Here is a 16,942-nt window from a genome sequence, read left to right as displayed (position 1 = left end):
GCTGAACTTATGAATGTAAGGCGTATAGTAATCATAGATAACACGGCAGGGTCTGTTACAGTTTGTTTTCATCTGATTTCAATTAAACAAAGTCTTGGCTTTCAGAATATTGAACTTGTTTCAGCAAATTCAGATGATAAATACAGGTTTGAAGCTTGTAACGGCATAATTACAAGCGGAGAACGGAGTAACTTAACGTCACAGCAGGCATAACAACAGCCGGTGTTTTTTGAGAGTGTTTTCCCCGGGAAACAAACACAATACACACAAATGCAAAATTACACAAACACACACACATGTATACACACACACACACAATCGCAAGCTTCCGCCAGACCAGTAATCCAAACGAAAATATCTTCCCTCCATAGTATTTCGATCATTTGCTAGCCGCTAATAATCAATCAGATCGATGGATTCCAGAGAAGAGGAAACTTTGAAGGCCTTTTTCTCAAAATTATGACTTGGTGACAGTCATTATATAATGTGACATATTTTGCTTAATATTTGGAGTACACCAACAATCCTGATATCCTTAGAAAGCTAGGAATCTCCTCTTTCCGACAGTGTATACAACTCATGTGTGTCTTTGGGTCAATGCGACTGATTTCGATAGAGCAAGTCACATATGTTTAACTCTACAATGTGGAATAAAATCTTTACAACATTTTTCAAAGTTGCAGTATTTGCCAGACGGCCTTACCCAGCCCCGAAGAAGACGATTCGCTGTCTGCCAGAGAGGAGGAGTCAGCCTGGTCCTGTGACAGGCCGTCCATAAGGGGAATGGAGAGTTCTGAAGAAGGGACGGACGAATCATAGATGCCCGAATCACGAGGGGGCGGGACCTCTGGAAGTGAGTGGCGGCCTTCTTCTGCCTCAGTGTGGACAGGACACACCACGTCCTGCAGGATGGAGGGTGCGGAGCAGGAGGAGGAGGACTCTTCAGGGGACAGGCCAGATATGCCAGAAGTGGACCTGAAGGAACAGAAAAGCAAAAGCCGTCACACTGAGGAGGAGTCTCATATTATGCACAATTCTCGTTGGTCAAATACCATCCACAACCAGATTCCCGCACTTACATTCCCACGTCAATCAACAGTGACGTTGTCTAGTGGTCGTAGATGTACAGTGTAGGTTTAAGATGTTTCTTGTATAAACATTGCAGCTCATTAGACCCAAGTAAAGTTCTTGTTTATTTAGCAAAGTCAGACGAAAAAAACTACTGTGGTGTTACATCGTAATTTACCTTGAAGTGCTTCCCAGCATGGACAGGGAGCAGTGTGGCAGTCTAGGACTGGGACAGAGTCCAGGACTGGGACTAGGGCTGGGGTGTAGGCTGGGACTGGAGCCAGGGGCCAGCAGGAGCATGTTCCTCCCCGGGGCCCCCTCTCCACCCTCCAGGGACGGTGTATTAACAACAACCTCGTTCAGCACCAGGCCAGAGTCACACCTCCCCACGGACTGAGAGGAAGAGGAGGCGCAGGAAGGCTTTGGAGGAGGGCTAGGGTCAGCCACTGGAGGGTGTTTGGAAGGGGAGGCTGAGGAACCTCCTGAAGGAGCCAGCTGCTTCTCAAACCAGTCTGGGTTCTGGCTGATGTGCTGGTGCATGTTGCAGATGGAGACATACAGCGAGCGTCCTGACCGGCTCCTGAAGTAGTTCCTCCGGGACACATTGTGAGGCTGAGACTCTCGATCAGACAGACTGGACTGACTGGAGTGGAGCCGGCTGAAGAGCTGAGGCAGCTGGTCCATCAACTTAAACCTGAACACAGGAAATAAAATGACTAACTGTTATTTGGAGCTCAGATATATAACAGCTCTGTTAATTATTTTTGAAGAAACGAATGCCAACCATTCCTGGATTGCTTGTAATAATATCTACACTACAGGAAATATAACTTAATCTCTGTCACTGACCGAAATTGTTGAACAATCTTCCAACAGATCAGTTTAATTTGTTTATTTTTGTTTTGCTTCTTTTTGTTATTATTCTTCACTATATAATTTAATATTATATACAATTATATTATATATATGTGACCTGCTCTATCATTTTCAGTCACATTGACCCTGAAACACATTTTGAGTTTGATACACTGTTGGAAAGATGAGATTCTTAGCTTTCTAATGATATCAATATTGTTTTTGTCCTCCAAATATTAAGCAAAATACGTCACTTTACATAATGAATGTCATCGAACCATGATTTTGAGAAAAAGGCCTTCAAAGTTTGCAGTACTTTCTTAGGTATTTATTCAAATGAACCATACCATAAAACGAATTCATCTAGAGCTGTTTGCACAAAACACACACACACACACACACACACACACACACACACACACACACACACACACACACACACACACACACACACACACACACACACACACACACACACACACACACACACACACACACACACACACACACACACACACACAATATACTGTTCTCTTGTTGTCACTTTCATACATCAATACATGGAACAAAGGCACTCACATACACATGCACGCCGTACCAACGTGCACTCCCGTACACTCCCGAACTCACGTGCACGTTCATCAATTTATGTATGTATTTTGGTCATGTTTGAGCACATGCTTATGCGCACACATCTATTCCCATGTACATGGCCATGTGCACACCCAGACCACATGCACACCCGTACTCACGTGCACGCCCGTACTCACGTGCACACCCATACCCACGTGCAGAATCATCAATATACAATTTTTATGAAAAACACTATGAATAAATACTTAAATGAACTGATTGCATGTTAACCTCTAACAACATTAGAATCATTTGGCACAAAAGCTAATTTAGAGAAAGAAGCAAGCAACAGAACAGATAAATATACTACACAATATAAAAATAGCAAACAATCAACAGAGTAGCTAACAGTACTTAAAACCAATTTGAAATATATATTTACAGCATTTATAGAAGAATTACATAGTGTTGATGTATTATGCACTCTCACTCATTAAGGATGAGGTGTTAAGGGTTTGGGGCAGGTGATGTCTTTGGTTTCCTCAGTGCAGAACTCTCTGATCTTCTCAAAAAGATACCACTGCCGTTTTTCATCAAGCCCAGGGGGAGTCAGTTCAGTGGGACGTGCCTCCTGGTCAGTAAAGCACCCTGTGCGTAGCAGCATGAAGGATTCTTCTTCTTTACCTTCAAACTCCTTGGCGTAGACCACTCCAGGCTCGGCACTGGTGAAGCGTAGGTGATGGTACCTCTTGATACCTGGAAGCGGTCTGAAGCTGGGGGCAAGGAAGTTGTGCCAGTCGTCTGTTTTGACGAAGGTCTCCCCTGACTCATTGCCAACCAGCTGGGGGATGTTGACTCCAGTGACGGTACTGGACCTGACAGCCTGGCTGATGTCCTTCAGGCAGGACACTGGTGTGCGGCGGAACTGCTGCTTAAACAGGCCAAAGCACCAGTCAGGTGCAAATTTGGTGTGGCCAGCAATAAGAAAGTTGAGGGAGATATCTTCATGGAGTCCCACCATGCACCGCCAAGCAAGGTACCAGAGGAGGTATCTGTTTTTGTTCTGACCAGAGCAGTTGTCACAGTGCAGGTGAACATGTTTCTCCCCAAGCCCATACTGAGAGAAGAAGTGGTGGAGGTAGGCAATGACAGCATTGGAACCCTTGCTGCTGCAATGAGCCTCATCTATGAGGTAGTTTACCTGCTGAGGAACACCTTCACAGCAGACACCAAACAGTCCACACTTCCTGGGAACCATAAAGTAAATGGGCCCGGGCTGGAGAGGGTCACTGGGGTAGTGAACCTGTAACACCAGACCAACAGATGAATTAACTAATGAGTGATCTATACTCTAATTCTAAAAATGTGTGAATATTCATATTGTTACATTCCGAACATTCTGGATGATCACAGCATTCATCACATTCACACACCTCACCTGCTGTGCATAGTCAAAGCTGTAGTGGATGGTGATGTCTCTGCTACAGGGTTGGTTGGGTCCTAATTTGACACCCAGCTCTCTAGCTGTTTCTTTACAGCTGGCGACCATCTCCTGGTAAGCCTGACGCTCCACCCCCACGGTGCGGAGGTGTTCTTCCTGCTTCCTGAGCTTCGCTGACTTGACACAGTCGGGAAAGTTGGAGCTGCGGTAGATGGCAATGTTGTTTTTCTGACAGAACCAACATAGGTCTGTCATCGGCCTCCCAATAATGACACTGGGAGTCAGCTCCTTCCACAGCTTCCTAAATGTGCTGTTGCCAGCAGCACGGTGACCTGGAAAGGTGATTAAAGACAAAGATAGCATTGTTAGATTACTCATCATTAGTTTTCCATTGAGGTTTCCTCGTGTAAAAAAACCCCAAAAAAACAAGATTAAAATATAAGAAAATACCCACCCTTCTCCTGCATCTGAACCTTGTATTTCCGCCACACAGAGGACTTGGTCTCAGTTGTTGGTAGAACACTGATGTCCGTCCTCTTAAACCCTGGAATCCGTCCAGGAAGTGGCATGGCAAAGACATCTGCAAAGTTGGTAATGAACCGTACAATTCGCTGGATGTCTTCAAAGGACAACACCCTTTTGGTCACCACACGACCACCACGTCTTATCCTTGAGGCCAAGCCATGTTCCTTGAAGAACTTGATGATACCTGTCAGCTTGTCTTGAGAAATTCTGGAATGGTTTAAAACATCAGTCTTTGATTGTTTTTTATGGCTTTCTTTAATGTATGCATTGTAGTATATACATTGTCGTTGTATTTTTTCATTATGTAAAAGCATGTATATATATATATATTTATTTATTTATGTATTACTATTGCTGTAAATTCTGCTTCTATTCAGTTATTGTCAAACTCAGTTCAACTCATGCATGGCTTATTACCACTTCATTTGAAAATAGTAACACTACCAAAAGTGAAGTAGCCTTTTCAAAATCAAACTCACCCATGTAGAAACTTGAAAGTCTCCCGGCAGATTTTGTGCCCATCTAAGAAATAGGACGTTCTCTGCTGTTTCCGCTCCTTTTGGTGTCCTCTCTTTGCACAAGCGGTCTCTTTGGAGAGGTTTATGTTGGAGCTTATCTTTCCAAGTAGCACCAAATGCTTTTCACCTGGAAAATCATATAACATTACATAATGTGTTGTGTCAATCACTCATCACACACAACTTAAATCTTTAACGTGTAACAGAACACACAGGCCCACCCCCCACACATTGCCTATAGTATTATGTTAAACACACTCCCATACACACATATTCTATCTATTATAAAGGGTAATAATAAGTACAGGCTAGTCTGGCAGTGACTCCAGAGTAAACTGCTCTCACATGAGATAATACATTTGTAGCTGCCTATCTCTGCACATCTTTAGATAATTAGGCTGGGGCCACATGTGATTTAAGGGGTAGCCAAAAAAATATGTCTCCCCATGTGGATAAAATGTAGGGTTGAAACATTTATGAAAATGTTCACCACAATAATTTTTCAATGAGTATTAGCCAACTTTAAGTTGTAGGTGGTTATGTGAGCATTATTTTAATTGTTGTTATGTTTTTAACACTAACCCATACTCACACACACATCGTTACCACAGTCAAAGGTATTTAAATAATATAACGTTATAACGTTACTTACCATTAGTCATTTCATTCATTTGGTCTCGTCTCTTGACCATCTCCTCAGGGGTGTAACGGGTGTAACAGGGAACTCCATCATTAAATGTACAGCTACACCTGTAGTCACGGGCCCTCTCAATCTCTTGAGCGCTGTCCTCGCTCACATAATGCCGTACGGAATGAAGTGTCTCAGCCACCGGGTCGTTCAGCAGTGGTTGTTCCTCTGTGGTGTCCTCATCCTCTTCAGCATCCGTGGTCTGAGGGCTGCTGTCAGTGTCAGGGCTGTCTGACTCTAAATCGGAGCCGGATAACGGGGAAACTTCAACCGGTGCCGTCAAAAAGTAATCAGTGATCAGCTGAACCCATTGCTCATCAGAGGCTGTCCCTCTCACAATGTTGGAGTTCAACAGTCTTGCGATTTGATCTTCTCTGGAATCCATCGATCTGATTAGCGGCTAATAAATTGTCAAAGTACGGAGGAAAAATATTTTCGTTTTACTGGGTGAAGGTCGCGAGGAATAATGTTGGTTTATATAGTGTGTGTGTGTTTGTGTATTTTGCGTTTGTGTGTATTGTGTTGGTTTCCCGGGGAAAACCCTCACAAGAAACACCGGCTGTTGTTATGCCAGCTGTGACGTTACGTTACTCCGTTCTCCGCTCGTAATGATGCCTTTACAAGCTTCAAAGTTGTATTTATCATCTGAATTTGGCAAAACAAGTTTAATATTCTGAAAGCCAAGACTTTGTTTATTTGAAATCAGATGAAAATAAACTATCACGGACTCTGCCTTGTTATTTATGATTACTATACGCTTTTCATTCATAATGTCAGCCGGAGGGAGGGGGGGCAGCGCTGCGGAAGAGCAGCGTGAGAGCTGTCATCTTCCCATTACAAGCTTCAAACATGTATTTATCGTTTGATTTTGGAAATAAAAGTTTCAGATTCTGAAAGCCAAGACGTTGTTTATTTGAAATCAAACAAAACACCAAAACCCCGAAAAACTAGTTTTTTACTCAAATCCACGTTTATTTTGAAATGAGCCGTTGCGACTTCCGACTGATTTCGATAGAGCGGGTCACATATTTTGTAATGCTGTCAAAATTATCGCGTTAACGGCGGTAATGCATTTTTTGAATTAATTGTGTTAAAATATTTAACGCATTTAACGCATGTGCAGAATGGCCCGCCCCATACATCCCACCAGTGGCAGCGTCAGGGTATGTCTGGGGTAGGCTACACCCATACCAAGAAATGGCTTAGCCCCACCATGAAAAATGATGTTAAAGTAAGCAAAATAAAGTCCACCAACTCGCGCAGAGAATTGCACAGACAGCAGTTAGTAAGATTGATTTCAGTAGCCACTTGTCTGGAAATACCGAAGACCAGAAACGGTTTTGAAAACTTTTGTCACGTAGTGATCATCTTCTCAATAGAACATCTTGGATAATGTCTTCTGGCCAATCAGAATCAAGATAACAGCATGGTGTTGTTGCAGGAAGTCCCGACGGAGAATACTTTTGCTGTAGTACAGGGGTGCACATAACTGGTACGCAGGTTATGTGCGTAATCTGAAATGCGTACCGTCACTTGTGTCACAAAGCGCATTTGCGTACCGACGTACTTGTGAAGCTTTTCCAGAAGGTAAGATCACCGGACGACAGAGTCGGTCTCCGTGTGCACAGACATGGCTGCTGTTAACGTCGGTCTGCACAACGGAATTGTGCCAAAACTTTCCATTCCCACAACAATATACATAAAGAAATGGTATATTTTGGACATAGTTCGAATGGTGATTAATCATGATTAATTCATTTTTAAGCTGTGATTAATCTGATTAAAAATTGTAATTGTTTGACAGCCCTAATTTTTTTTTATTGTCATGCCAAGCTCAAATATACCACACATTGCTCAGTAAATAAATTCCAAAATGTAATAAATATGTTTAAATAAATAATTAAATACATTTTGATCTTCCGCAGTTGTTCATTTCATTCTTTATACCATGTTACTATATTTTTTTCTTTCCCCCCCCCCACTCTTGGGGTTCAGTGTGGCTGGGATTATGGCATACTGTATAAGAAACCGGCATCAAAACACATTTATTTAAAAAAAAAAAAAAAAATCTTTAAAAGTTAATTTCCCTACATGTCCCATTGCATGTCTACTGGGTCTCAAGCCAGATGGCAATCCTGCAAGGACTACCGATCCGCTCTGGACATTGGGCTGTTTAGCCACAAAAAGACTCTGGAAGGAACGCAAACCAGCCTGCTTTACTAGGGACTCATGGCTGAGGGAGTATCTGGACCTACTGAACATGGAGCGTGCAGCTTCTCTGCTGGGGGACTTTGAGGGGAGACAGGAGGATTGCGGTTCACTGTCCGCAGCTCTCCTATCTAACCCTGTCAATATGGCATCTCCTGTGTAATGTATAATGTATTGTGTATGTAATGTCCTGTGTATGTCACAATCAGCTGTCTTAGGAAGTCATCCTTGCATCCATGAATTTGAAAATACACAACCGGAAAAAATCTGCCACTTCCTTACAGAGCCGCTCCTCCAACACACACGAACGCGCACATGACCAATGAGGGCACGAGATAAGTTTGTGCACAGATGGAAGGCTGACAGGCAGGTAGGCCATCCAGTTATTTTAGCCGGGCCGGCTCAGATGATTGGTCGTGCTTTTTACAGTACTACGGCTTCCACGGATTGATTTTTTTATGGATTTTTTTGTCAAAGCACTTCAGATATTCATTGCTATCGGGATATTAAGAGCATTCCATGGAATATAACAAAAAGTGTATCTGGAGCCGGTTTCTCAAACTTACCTACCCCACCTTTAATACCCATATCTCTTTCAAATTTACTTTAGAAGAACCTCTGTATGTTTTACTGCAACTTTCTTTGTTTCTATTCCCTTAATTAATGTGTTTAGAAATGCGTTTTCTCTATGGCTGCAACTAACGATCAACGCGATATTAATAATATTTATTATTATTATGTTCCAGATAAATTGAAAGCTGTAAAAATTGGCCATGTGTACATAGTAGGATCTGCTGTCTCTGTAATTTTGCCACAGAGTTATGTGTACCTTGGGGCCAGGCTCAGCATGGTGGGGATGTCGTTTTCCGTGGAGTAGTCGAAGTAAACCGTCATGTAGCGCTGCAGCTCCTGAGATCCGGCCCCTTCACTTTGATTCGCCAATCGCAGCTTCTCAGCGATCATGGCAACGCCCACAATGAACAGGTCACTTCCTGATCCACCAATTGGGGAGCTGCTGCTGCTGCTGCTGTTACTGCGGCGACCGACTGGCGTCTTCCCTCTGCGGCTCTTCTTCTCCACGTAGTAGCTGCAGGAAGGAAATAAAGCAGCAATTAACTATTAATATCTTTATTGATTAATCTGCAAATCTAGATTAGATTGATTAATCGTTTGATTTATAAAACAAGTGAAAATTGTCCTTCACAACCTATAGTCCTAGGTGTTGTCTGTGCATATCTATAGTTATAATAACTCTTTCATATTTTACAGAGAAAAGCAGGAAATCTCCATGTTTCAGAGGCTGATAACCGCATTTTCTTTGACAATTTTGAGGAAAAAAAACGACCTTAATAATTAATCAATGTTCAAAATAATCCTCTTAAACTGTATTTATTTTCTATTATGAGTGACAAAAAAACATTTTGTTGATGAACAGAGCATATCATTTTTCTTCTTATCGTTATTTTGGGTCATATACCGTCCATTATACATTTATTTTTCTATTTATCTGTAATTATTTCTGTCCTTGTTTAGCTGCAGCAACCACATGTTCCCGATGGGAATCAATAAAGCTGTATCTCAATCTTAAATCGTTTTAGCAGCCGCTAGTGGACACTAGACGAACTGCACTCCAGATGAAATCATCAAAAGTGCTGTTAAAAATAATAACACAGCAGACAGTAAAAATGGAAAAAAAGTACCGTAGGCCTTTGGAGCAGATGGTGATGATGAAGTCGGATTCATCCAGCTGTCTGCTGAGCCACGACATCTGACCTTCTTTGCACATCTCCAGGTGTTCCCACAGGTCCAACACCACCTAAACACCAGAAACAACCATAACATACCCAAGCTTCAAAAAGGAACTTTGATTGATTTCATGTTTATTTTACAACATATTTACTCTTTTAAGACTTGAAACATGGCTTTTACGAGTATGTACAAGCATAAGCAGGCACGTGCACACAGACATCAAAGTGGGCTTGAGCCCCTGCCCTTTTTCTTCCTCCAGCGAAAGTGCCCTTTTTATGGGGTGTTTTTTTTTTTCGTCCAATAAATTAATATAGATCTACTGCAGGTTGCGCAAAAATATATTGATTGAATAGAAAAGGAAAATATCAGGTTGGAGATTAGACTGTGAAGTTCCGATGCTCGCTCTCGCTCTCTCTCTACCCTCCCTCCCACCCTGGAATAGGCGACATTAAGCCGATGGTATTTAAAATATGTTTAATAACATCTTCAATTTGAAAAAGCGTGTTATATATTATACTTAAGCTATCAGCCACAAGATTACATAATTTACAGCTAAGGTGCATTGTTAGGCACACCTGGGTTTAATCAGAATAATAAAATCCATTTGGTAAGAAGATTTCAATGTTTATTATTTTAATATTCATATTTTATTATAGCAAATGTTTTCTCCTCTCTTCGGTTCAGTCGCAGTCTCACCTCACAGCTGCAGAAGTCCTGCAGGAAGTAAGCGAAGCTCTGGATGACGGCAATGTGTTTGGGGCAGTCTCTGTTAGAGTAACAGATGAAGACCTTGGGGCGGGGCCACGGCTTCTCCGGGTTCAATGCTGCGCTCTGATTGGACGACTCGCTGCTCTCCTCGTCCAGCTGGCTGTAGATGTTTTCTAGGAAGAGAGGAGACAAATAAACAACAAGGGTTAATGCATGAGAGTACTGTTACATAGAGCTCATTCTCAAATAATGAAGCATCCTTTTATGCACCAGTTTCAGTTCAAAACCAGTGTGGGAGTATTTAGGTTTACTTAAAAAAGCACTAATAGCAAAATGTCTGTAACTAAGTATGGGGGGAAAAAGCGCCATTCAAACCTCAAATGGTAAAAAGGTAGAAAATAGATGGATGTTCAAAAAAGTGGGTATTTAATTCATTTTTAGGATATAGGCAGAGGTGTGACCAAGTCATTGTTTTGCAAGTCCGAGTCAAGTCTCAAGTCTTTGCGCTCAAGTCCGAGTCAAGTTTCAAGTCAGGATGGGCAAGTTCAAGTCCAAGTCCTAAACTTTGACAAAACGAGTCATAAACAAGTCATTATGTGCTTTTCACCAAATGGAATGACATCGATCAACAGAATAATACTTAATAATCCAACTGCTCTTTATTAGTCACATTAATAATTTAATAATCCATTTTCTCTCTGCTGGTAAAGTAACATGTTTTTTTCTAATTTAAGAGGGATCAGTAAGGTAATGCTACCGTGACGGTTTGATTCAGAAGGAGTTTAATGTATAAGATCCCTGATGTTAAGGTAACCAGAATGTTTATGTCCACTGTGTACAACATGCTATAAGGGACCCACAATCTATCTTTATGCAAGGGATAATGTGCAGCGAGGCGGTCTCTATGGGGAAAAGAACACCTGAATCTAGATCCCTCTGCAGGTGGTACTTTAAGTATATTTTGATGCTAATACTTTTGTACTTTTATTTGTAACATTTTGAATGCAGGACTTTTTATTGTAACTGAGTATTCCTACACTCTGGTACTTCTACTCAATCTGAACTTCTCCCACCTCTGACAATAAATCCTAAGTGCAAAAAAAAAAAACCTGCTCTGAAGGTTATTTTCATTTTACAAATCCTGCACTCAGCTTTGCTTTCTCCAATATCATTGAAATGCAGCCAAATGCTGCTTATTTTTTCGGTTTTCGCAAATTTCTTGACTTTTTCTGACGCGCTTGCATTTAAATCCGGCTCCCGTCGCTCTGTGCAGCTGGCCTGTACCACTACACCTGCTGTGCTCCCCACCCTTCTTTCTATCAAGTCACCTCAAGTCAGAAGGCTCGAGTCCAAGTCAAGTCCCAAGTCATTGGTGTTCAAGTACAAGTCGAGTCGCAAGTGTTTTGTGAATTTGTCAAGTCGAGTCTCAAGTCATCAAATTGATGACTCGAGTCCAAGTCATGTGACTCGAGTCCACACCTCTGGATATAGGAACATTTATTAACTTATTAAAGAAACACTTAATTATTCAGGAATCAGAAAAATATTAACTTAAGCTGACAAATGTAGAAAAAAACCCGACAATATTTCCCTCAAATGTAGAAGAGTATAAGAAGAATATGCTTTAAATGGAAATTCTCAAGTAAAAAGACAGGACCACAAATGTGTACTTGAGGAAAGTACCACCACTGCTCATTATTAAACAACCACTTCATTAACAAGTAGATGTTGGTCTTATTGAACCCTGCAGAGAGTTACTGAGACTAAAAGAGGCTGTAAAGTAAATACACAGTTTGAAGGAGATTTATAGATAGTGACCTAAAATAAGCAGTATAACCAATAACTGGTGCTCTCACCTTGCTGTTTCTTGCGACACATGACAGTGAAGAGAGTGGCAAAGGCAGACATGATGACCAGAGGCACAGTGATGGCCATGGCTCGGATAGGCCCCGCCCAAGGGGAGTGGACTGGTGACAAAACAAACGCACACAGGAAGAGACAAGAACCTGGTCATTTAAAGTCTAGAGCAGTGGTTCTCAACTGGTCAGGCCTCAGGACCCACTTGTTCCTTTGTCAATAAATCCCGACTCGAAATTTGAACCACTCAAATCTATTCAACAAAAAATCGTGCAGTAATATATATGCTTTTCAGCATACAATATTAAATAAAGTGAAGTAAAGTGCATATATCCCTTACATCCCTTCACAGAAAAAAAGAATGCTTTTAAAAAAAAGGTTGATCAAAGCTGAACTGTATAACATAAAAAGGCACACATGCTGAAAACCCAACCCCAGTCTGGGGGGATTGTCCCCCAGGAAATTTGTAGAAATACTAACATATAAAACTACACATTCTGGTACACTCTGAGAAGAAAATAAATCAATCTATTACTACCCCACATGTTAATAATATTTGATGTCATTGTTTGTGTTTTGCTTTGTTCTGACAGCTTGCTGCTCCACACAGAGAAGAGCAAAGAGGAGAGAGTCTGTGTGACTTACTTTAAATTGTGGGTAAGGGTATATAGCTCCCATTGTTCTGTGACCTGTTAATCATCAAACTGGGGGTCATATTTCATTATGTGTTTATTTTTATCTGAAGTTGTACCCATGGATGTATAAAGAGTAGTTGTACCACAAAGTTATTCTCCGTAGGGGCTTCCGGCAACAATCTTGATTCTGATTGGCCAAAAGACTCGAAAAAACATCAGCAAAGATGTTTTATTGAGAAGATGATCACTACGTGACAGAAGTTTTCCAAAACGTTTATGGTCTTCGGTACTTTCAGTCCAACGCCTACTGCATGCACAGCGTTAGAAAATCGGGCCTTAAAAAAAAAAAGTTTGACTTTTTCTCCCCAAAAAAAAAAAATATATATATTTTTTTTTTCTATTTTTCTTTTCTTCACTCACATATCTGCGACCCACTCCAAACGGGTCCGCGACCCACTTTTGGGTTGTGACCCACCAGTTGAGAAGCACTGCTCTAGACCATGTTACATTTACAGCATGAATGTGAAAACGTCATGATACAGTAGCTAAAGCAGAGAAGAGTCATAACATCAATGAAGGTGATTTGTAATGTGAAAAAGTTAAGTGTGTTTTTTGAACATGTTCCATTATGTCCACAAAATACAAGTACAAGCCTGAAAATGTACTTGATATGTCCCCTCTAATATTGGTTAAAACTTGATTTATTATATACAGGAGGAAAAAAATTCTGCAGCAGTTGCTGTGTGTGTGTGTGTGTGTGTGTGTGTGTGTGTGTGTGTGTGTGTGTGTGTGTGTGTGTGTGTGTGTGTGTGTGTGTGTGTGTGTGTGTGTGTGTGTGTGTGTGTGTGTGTGTGTGTGTGTGTGTGTGTGTGTTTTAAAAGCAATACTTGAGTTTTATGTACTTTTCAACACTGGTTTTAATATCCCACCAGGACTTTGTTCACAAGGATCTTAAGTCACTGGTTATTCCTCTCCCCCAGAGTCCTTCAATATGACGGTATATACAGCGTAACGCAGAATGCAGAATGATGTGTTTTTAAATGCAGAGCTAGACAAAGAAGAACTACGGTTACATGAGTACCAGATATTTGTAAAGTAGCTTATTTTGACAGTGTTTGTTGATGTGTATACTGTATGGTTATTTTAAACCATACAGTACAATTACCTCTCGTGATCTTCATACATATGGTTACTATCCAAAGTGCGACAGTAGCTCCGTCTGGAGGGACTTTGCTTGGGACCAGAAGGTCGCTGGTTCAAGTCCCAGAACAGACAAAAATGGATTATGGACTGGTACTTTGAGAGGTGCCTTTCGAACAAGGTTACAGACTCGAATGCAAAGACTTGATGTCACTGTATGTGCAAGTGTGTGCCAATTGAGATTTTGCATTTTCCAAATGACAGATATCGTTATCGAACATTCTGACCATATAGCCCACCATAGTATCCTAATCTTTCTGAAACCCTTCAGGTCTGTGCAGATCATTCTCGTCTCAGAGTCGTTACCATGACATGCCTTTTTTGGTGGGGGGTTGTCCGGAAAGTGTTTCAGTGCAGCCAATCACGGAGTGCACTTTCTTTTTTGTGCGGTAAGAAAGCTTTCCTTGATTTTAATCAGCCCCCATTTCATGCTGCCAGCGGGATGTCTGCGCACACAGCAGCATGTAAACCCATGGAGGTCAAAGGTCAGCTGGGGAGGCAGTGTGTGTGTGTGTGTGTGTGTGTGTGTGTGTGTGTGTGTGTGTGTGTGTGTGTGTGTGTGTGTGTGTCTCACCCTGGCTGACGTGGTACTGAGTCTGCCTCCTGGTGGTATTACTGTCGTCTCTTAGCTTACACAGAAAAGAGGAAAAGGTAAAAGAAGAAAAAGAAAGGAAGAGAATGAAGGAAACAAAAGAGAGAAAAAATGGTTCATAACATGTTGGGACAAATTGACGTACATTTAAAAATGTAGATTTGTGTTTGTCTGATGAATCTGGTGGTTTACATTTTAGTCCATGTGTAAGCGTAAAAAGGAAAATCCAGTTTAACCAGTTATCGGTGTGTAAATTAAGCTTTTTATGTACCTCTACAGTGTAGGTTCCCGGAGTTACGTCTTTGAGGATGCATGTAGTTCTGTACTGGTTCACATCCTTAGAGAAAAATAAAAACATTTCAATAAAAACGTAGTTTTCCTGCAGGCAGAACCACAGTCTTATCATAGGTAAGACATCTCTATTGTATGCTGTATTAAGAATATTTGCCCCACTTTGTTAAAGAAGAACTGAAGCTGTTATCGATGAACTGTTCAAAGCCACCGGACTCCATTAACGAAAACAGTAAATGTACCTTAGGAACATAGAAGGTGCCAGTCTACTGCTGCATCGATTGGTTATTTTGTTTGTGGTATCATGTGACTTTGGGGGTTCCAAACCAACACAAAATCACCGAAACACATTAACCAGAGGGGGGCAGCAGTAGACCAGCACCCTCCCGGGTTCTGCCAGGTAAAATGACTGTTGTTGATGGAGTCTGGTTGCTTAAAAGAGAGCTCTCCGATAACAACACTCTGTACGTACCGTAGGGCTGAACGCTATATCGCGGCGATATATCATGGCGATAACAGCGATATGCGCATGCGCGATATTCACATCGCAGGGACGTGCGATATTAAGTAAGTAAATTAACTCAAACACGTCATGTTACAATTATTTTGCTGCTTGCTACAAAAGGAAAACTTGCGCGGCTCTCATGTCAGGGGTATTTGAGTGAGTGACATGCAGGCTCTGCATGCACAGCAAACCACCAATCACAATCATTCTTGATCAGATCACAGCAGGCCCCGACCCGCTAGTTTGCAGACCATCAAAACACCGGTAAAAAATGAGCGAGGAACAGGAAGACAATACCGGCGAGAATGAAGATTTACTTCCACAAAGAAAAGCAACATCTGCCATCTGGAACTCTTTTGGATTGAAAAAGGTTCTTCTCTTCTTCATTCACAGATGAGCCCCCTTATTTGAGGGTAAGCAACATGCATTATCATGACATGTTAGATCATGACTTAAGGTATGATGAGTCAACCAGTTAAGATCCAGACGTCTGTGACTAAAATCCTTCATCCGGGTTAAATATAGTTAAAAAAAAAACGCAATATATATCGCAGGGGAAAAAAATATCGCAATGTCAGTTTTTTTCAATATCGTGCAGCCCTAACATACCGGTTTGCAGCGCTGCTGTCTGAAGGGTCCCTCCTGCCGCAGTTTGTAGTACAGGAAGTAGAAGTGGAAGCCGAAGGAGCTCGGCGCCTGGTCGAACGCCACGTGGAGGTTTGACCCCAGCTGAGACACGTTCAGGGTCTTTGGCTTCCAGTCTGCTCAGACAGAAAACAAACGTAACCTTCTTTATTGTGGACATCCATGAAGACTCAAACACTTTTATGATAATTGACTAAACTTGAAATGTATAATGCATGCAAAAATTGACACTTCCTGATTTTTCTGTTTTTTATTATAATAGTCTTTTCTTTTTGGTTTTAGACTGATAAAACAAGATAATGAAAAAAATCTCACCATGGACTTTTATAAACTGGCATTATATAGACATGGGGTACTCAAACTTTTTTACTAAAGGTCCACTTGTTAATTTTATACAAGGTCACTGGTCCGGATAAATGCCAGTAAAGCTTTTTTTTATTTATTTTTTTTATAATGGGACCAATGGGACAATGGATTCGGTCCGGAGTTTGAGAAGCCCTGACATAGACTAAACAATTAATTGAAAAAAGACTCTGCCGATGAATCGATAATACAAATATTGTTAGTTACAGCTCTATAGGAAATGTACCGTTTTTTAAACGTGCCAAATACCACAGTTTCAGCTTACATAACCAGGTTCTGTATTTAATAATTTATTTTGAGTTTGTTTATAGGTCATTTGATCATAATTTAGTAAGATGTCTACCTTTTACCTAACTGTTTATGCAACGTTCTCCATATAAACTGTTGACCGGGTGAATTCGGTATAATGAACATTTCCAACAGTACTTAACACCTCTATGGTATTCAGTAACTAATTGTAAGTTTTGATGTGTGTTAAGTGATTTCTGCTTCAGAGATGTGGCAGAGATGAATATATTCCC

General features: G+C 41.2%; 2 protein-coding genes across 2 annotated transcripts in view; both read right to left on the bottom strand.

Annotated features, from left to right (window-relative positions):
* The window catches only part of il17rd (interleukin 17 receptor D), a 43,858-nt gene that overhangs the window by 3,236 nt on the left and 23,680 nt on the right, over positions 1 to 16,942 (bottom strand). Inside the window, exons 7-15 of the mRNA XM_079684269.1 lie at positions 16,023 to 16,174; positions 14,889 to 14,954; positions 14,600 to 14,654; positions 12,190 to 12,300; positions 10,322 to 10,506; positions 9,577 to 9,692; positions 8,706 to 8,963; positions 1,247 to 1,762; positions 704 to 975 (exon numbers count right to left, since the gene is read on the bottom strand). Coding sequence (XP_079540395.1) covers positions 704 to 975; positions 1,247 to 1,762; positions 8,706 to 8,963; positions 9,577 to 9,692; positions 10,322 to 10,506; positions 12,190 to 12,300; positions 14,600 to 14,654; positions 14,889 to 14,954; positions 16,023 to 16,174 — 1,731 coding nt within the window. The remainder of the gene's footprint in view (positions 1 to 703; positions 976 to 1,246; positions 1,763 to 8,705; positions 8,964 to 9,576; positions 9,693 to 10,321; positions 10,507 to 12,189; positions 12,301 to 14,599; positions 14,655 to 14,888; positions 14,955 to 16,022; positions 16,175 to 16,942) is intronic.
* On the bottom strand, positions 2,327 to 5,806 carry LOC307040994 (uncharacterized protein). Its single transcript, XM_079684270.1, has 4 exons — positions 4,942 to 5,806; positions 4,392 to 4,669; positions 3,935 to 4,269; positions 2,327 to 3,799 (listed from the first exon to the last, which is right to left on the bottom strand). Exons 1-4 carry the CDS (start codon positions 5,124 to 5,126, stop codon positions 2,990 to 2,992), a joined length of 1,608 nt encoding a protein of 535 aa, XP_079540396.1. The 5' UTR covers positions 5,127 to 5,806; the 3' UTR covers positions 2,327 to 2,989.

The sequence above is a fragment of the Notothenia rossii genome, assembly GCF_949606895.1.
Source record: "Notothenia rossii genome assembly, chromosome: 5".
Taxonomy (NCBI): Eukaryota; Metazoa; Chordata; class Actinopteri; order Perciformes; family Nototheniidae; genus Notothenia; species Notothenia rossii.
Note: the sequence above shows the minus strand (reverse complement) of the source record. Positions and strands in the feature narration are given on the sequence as shown.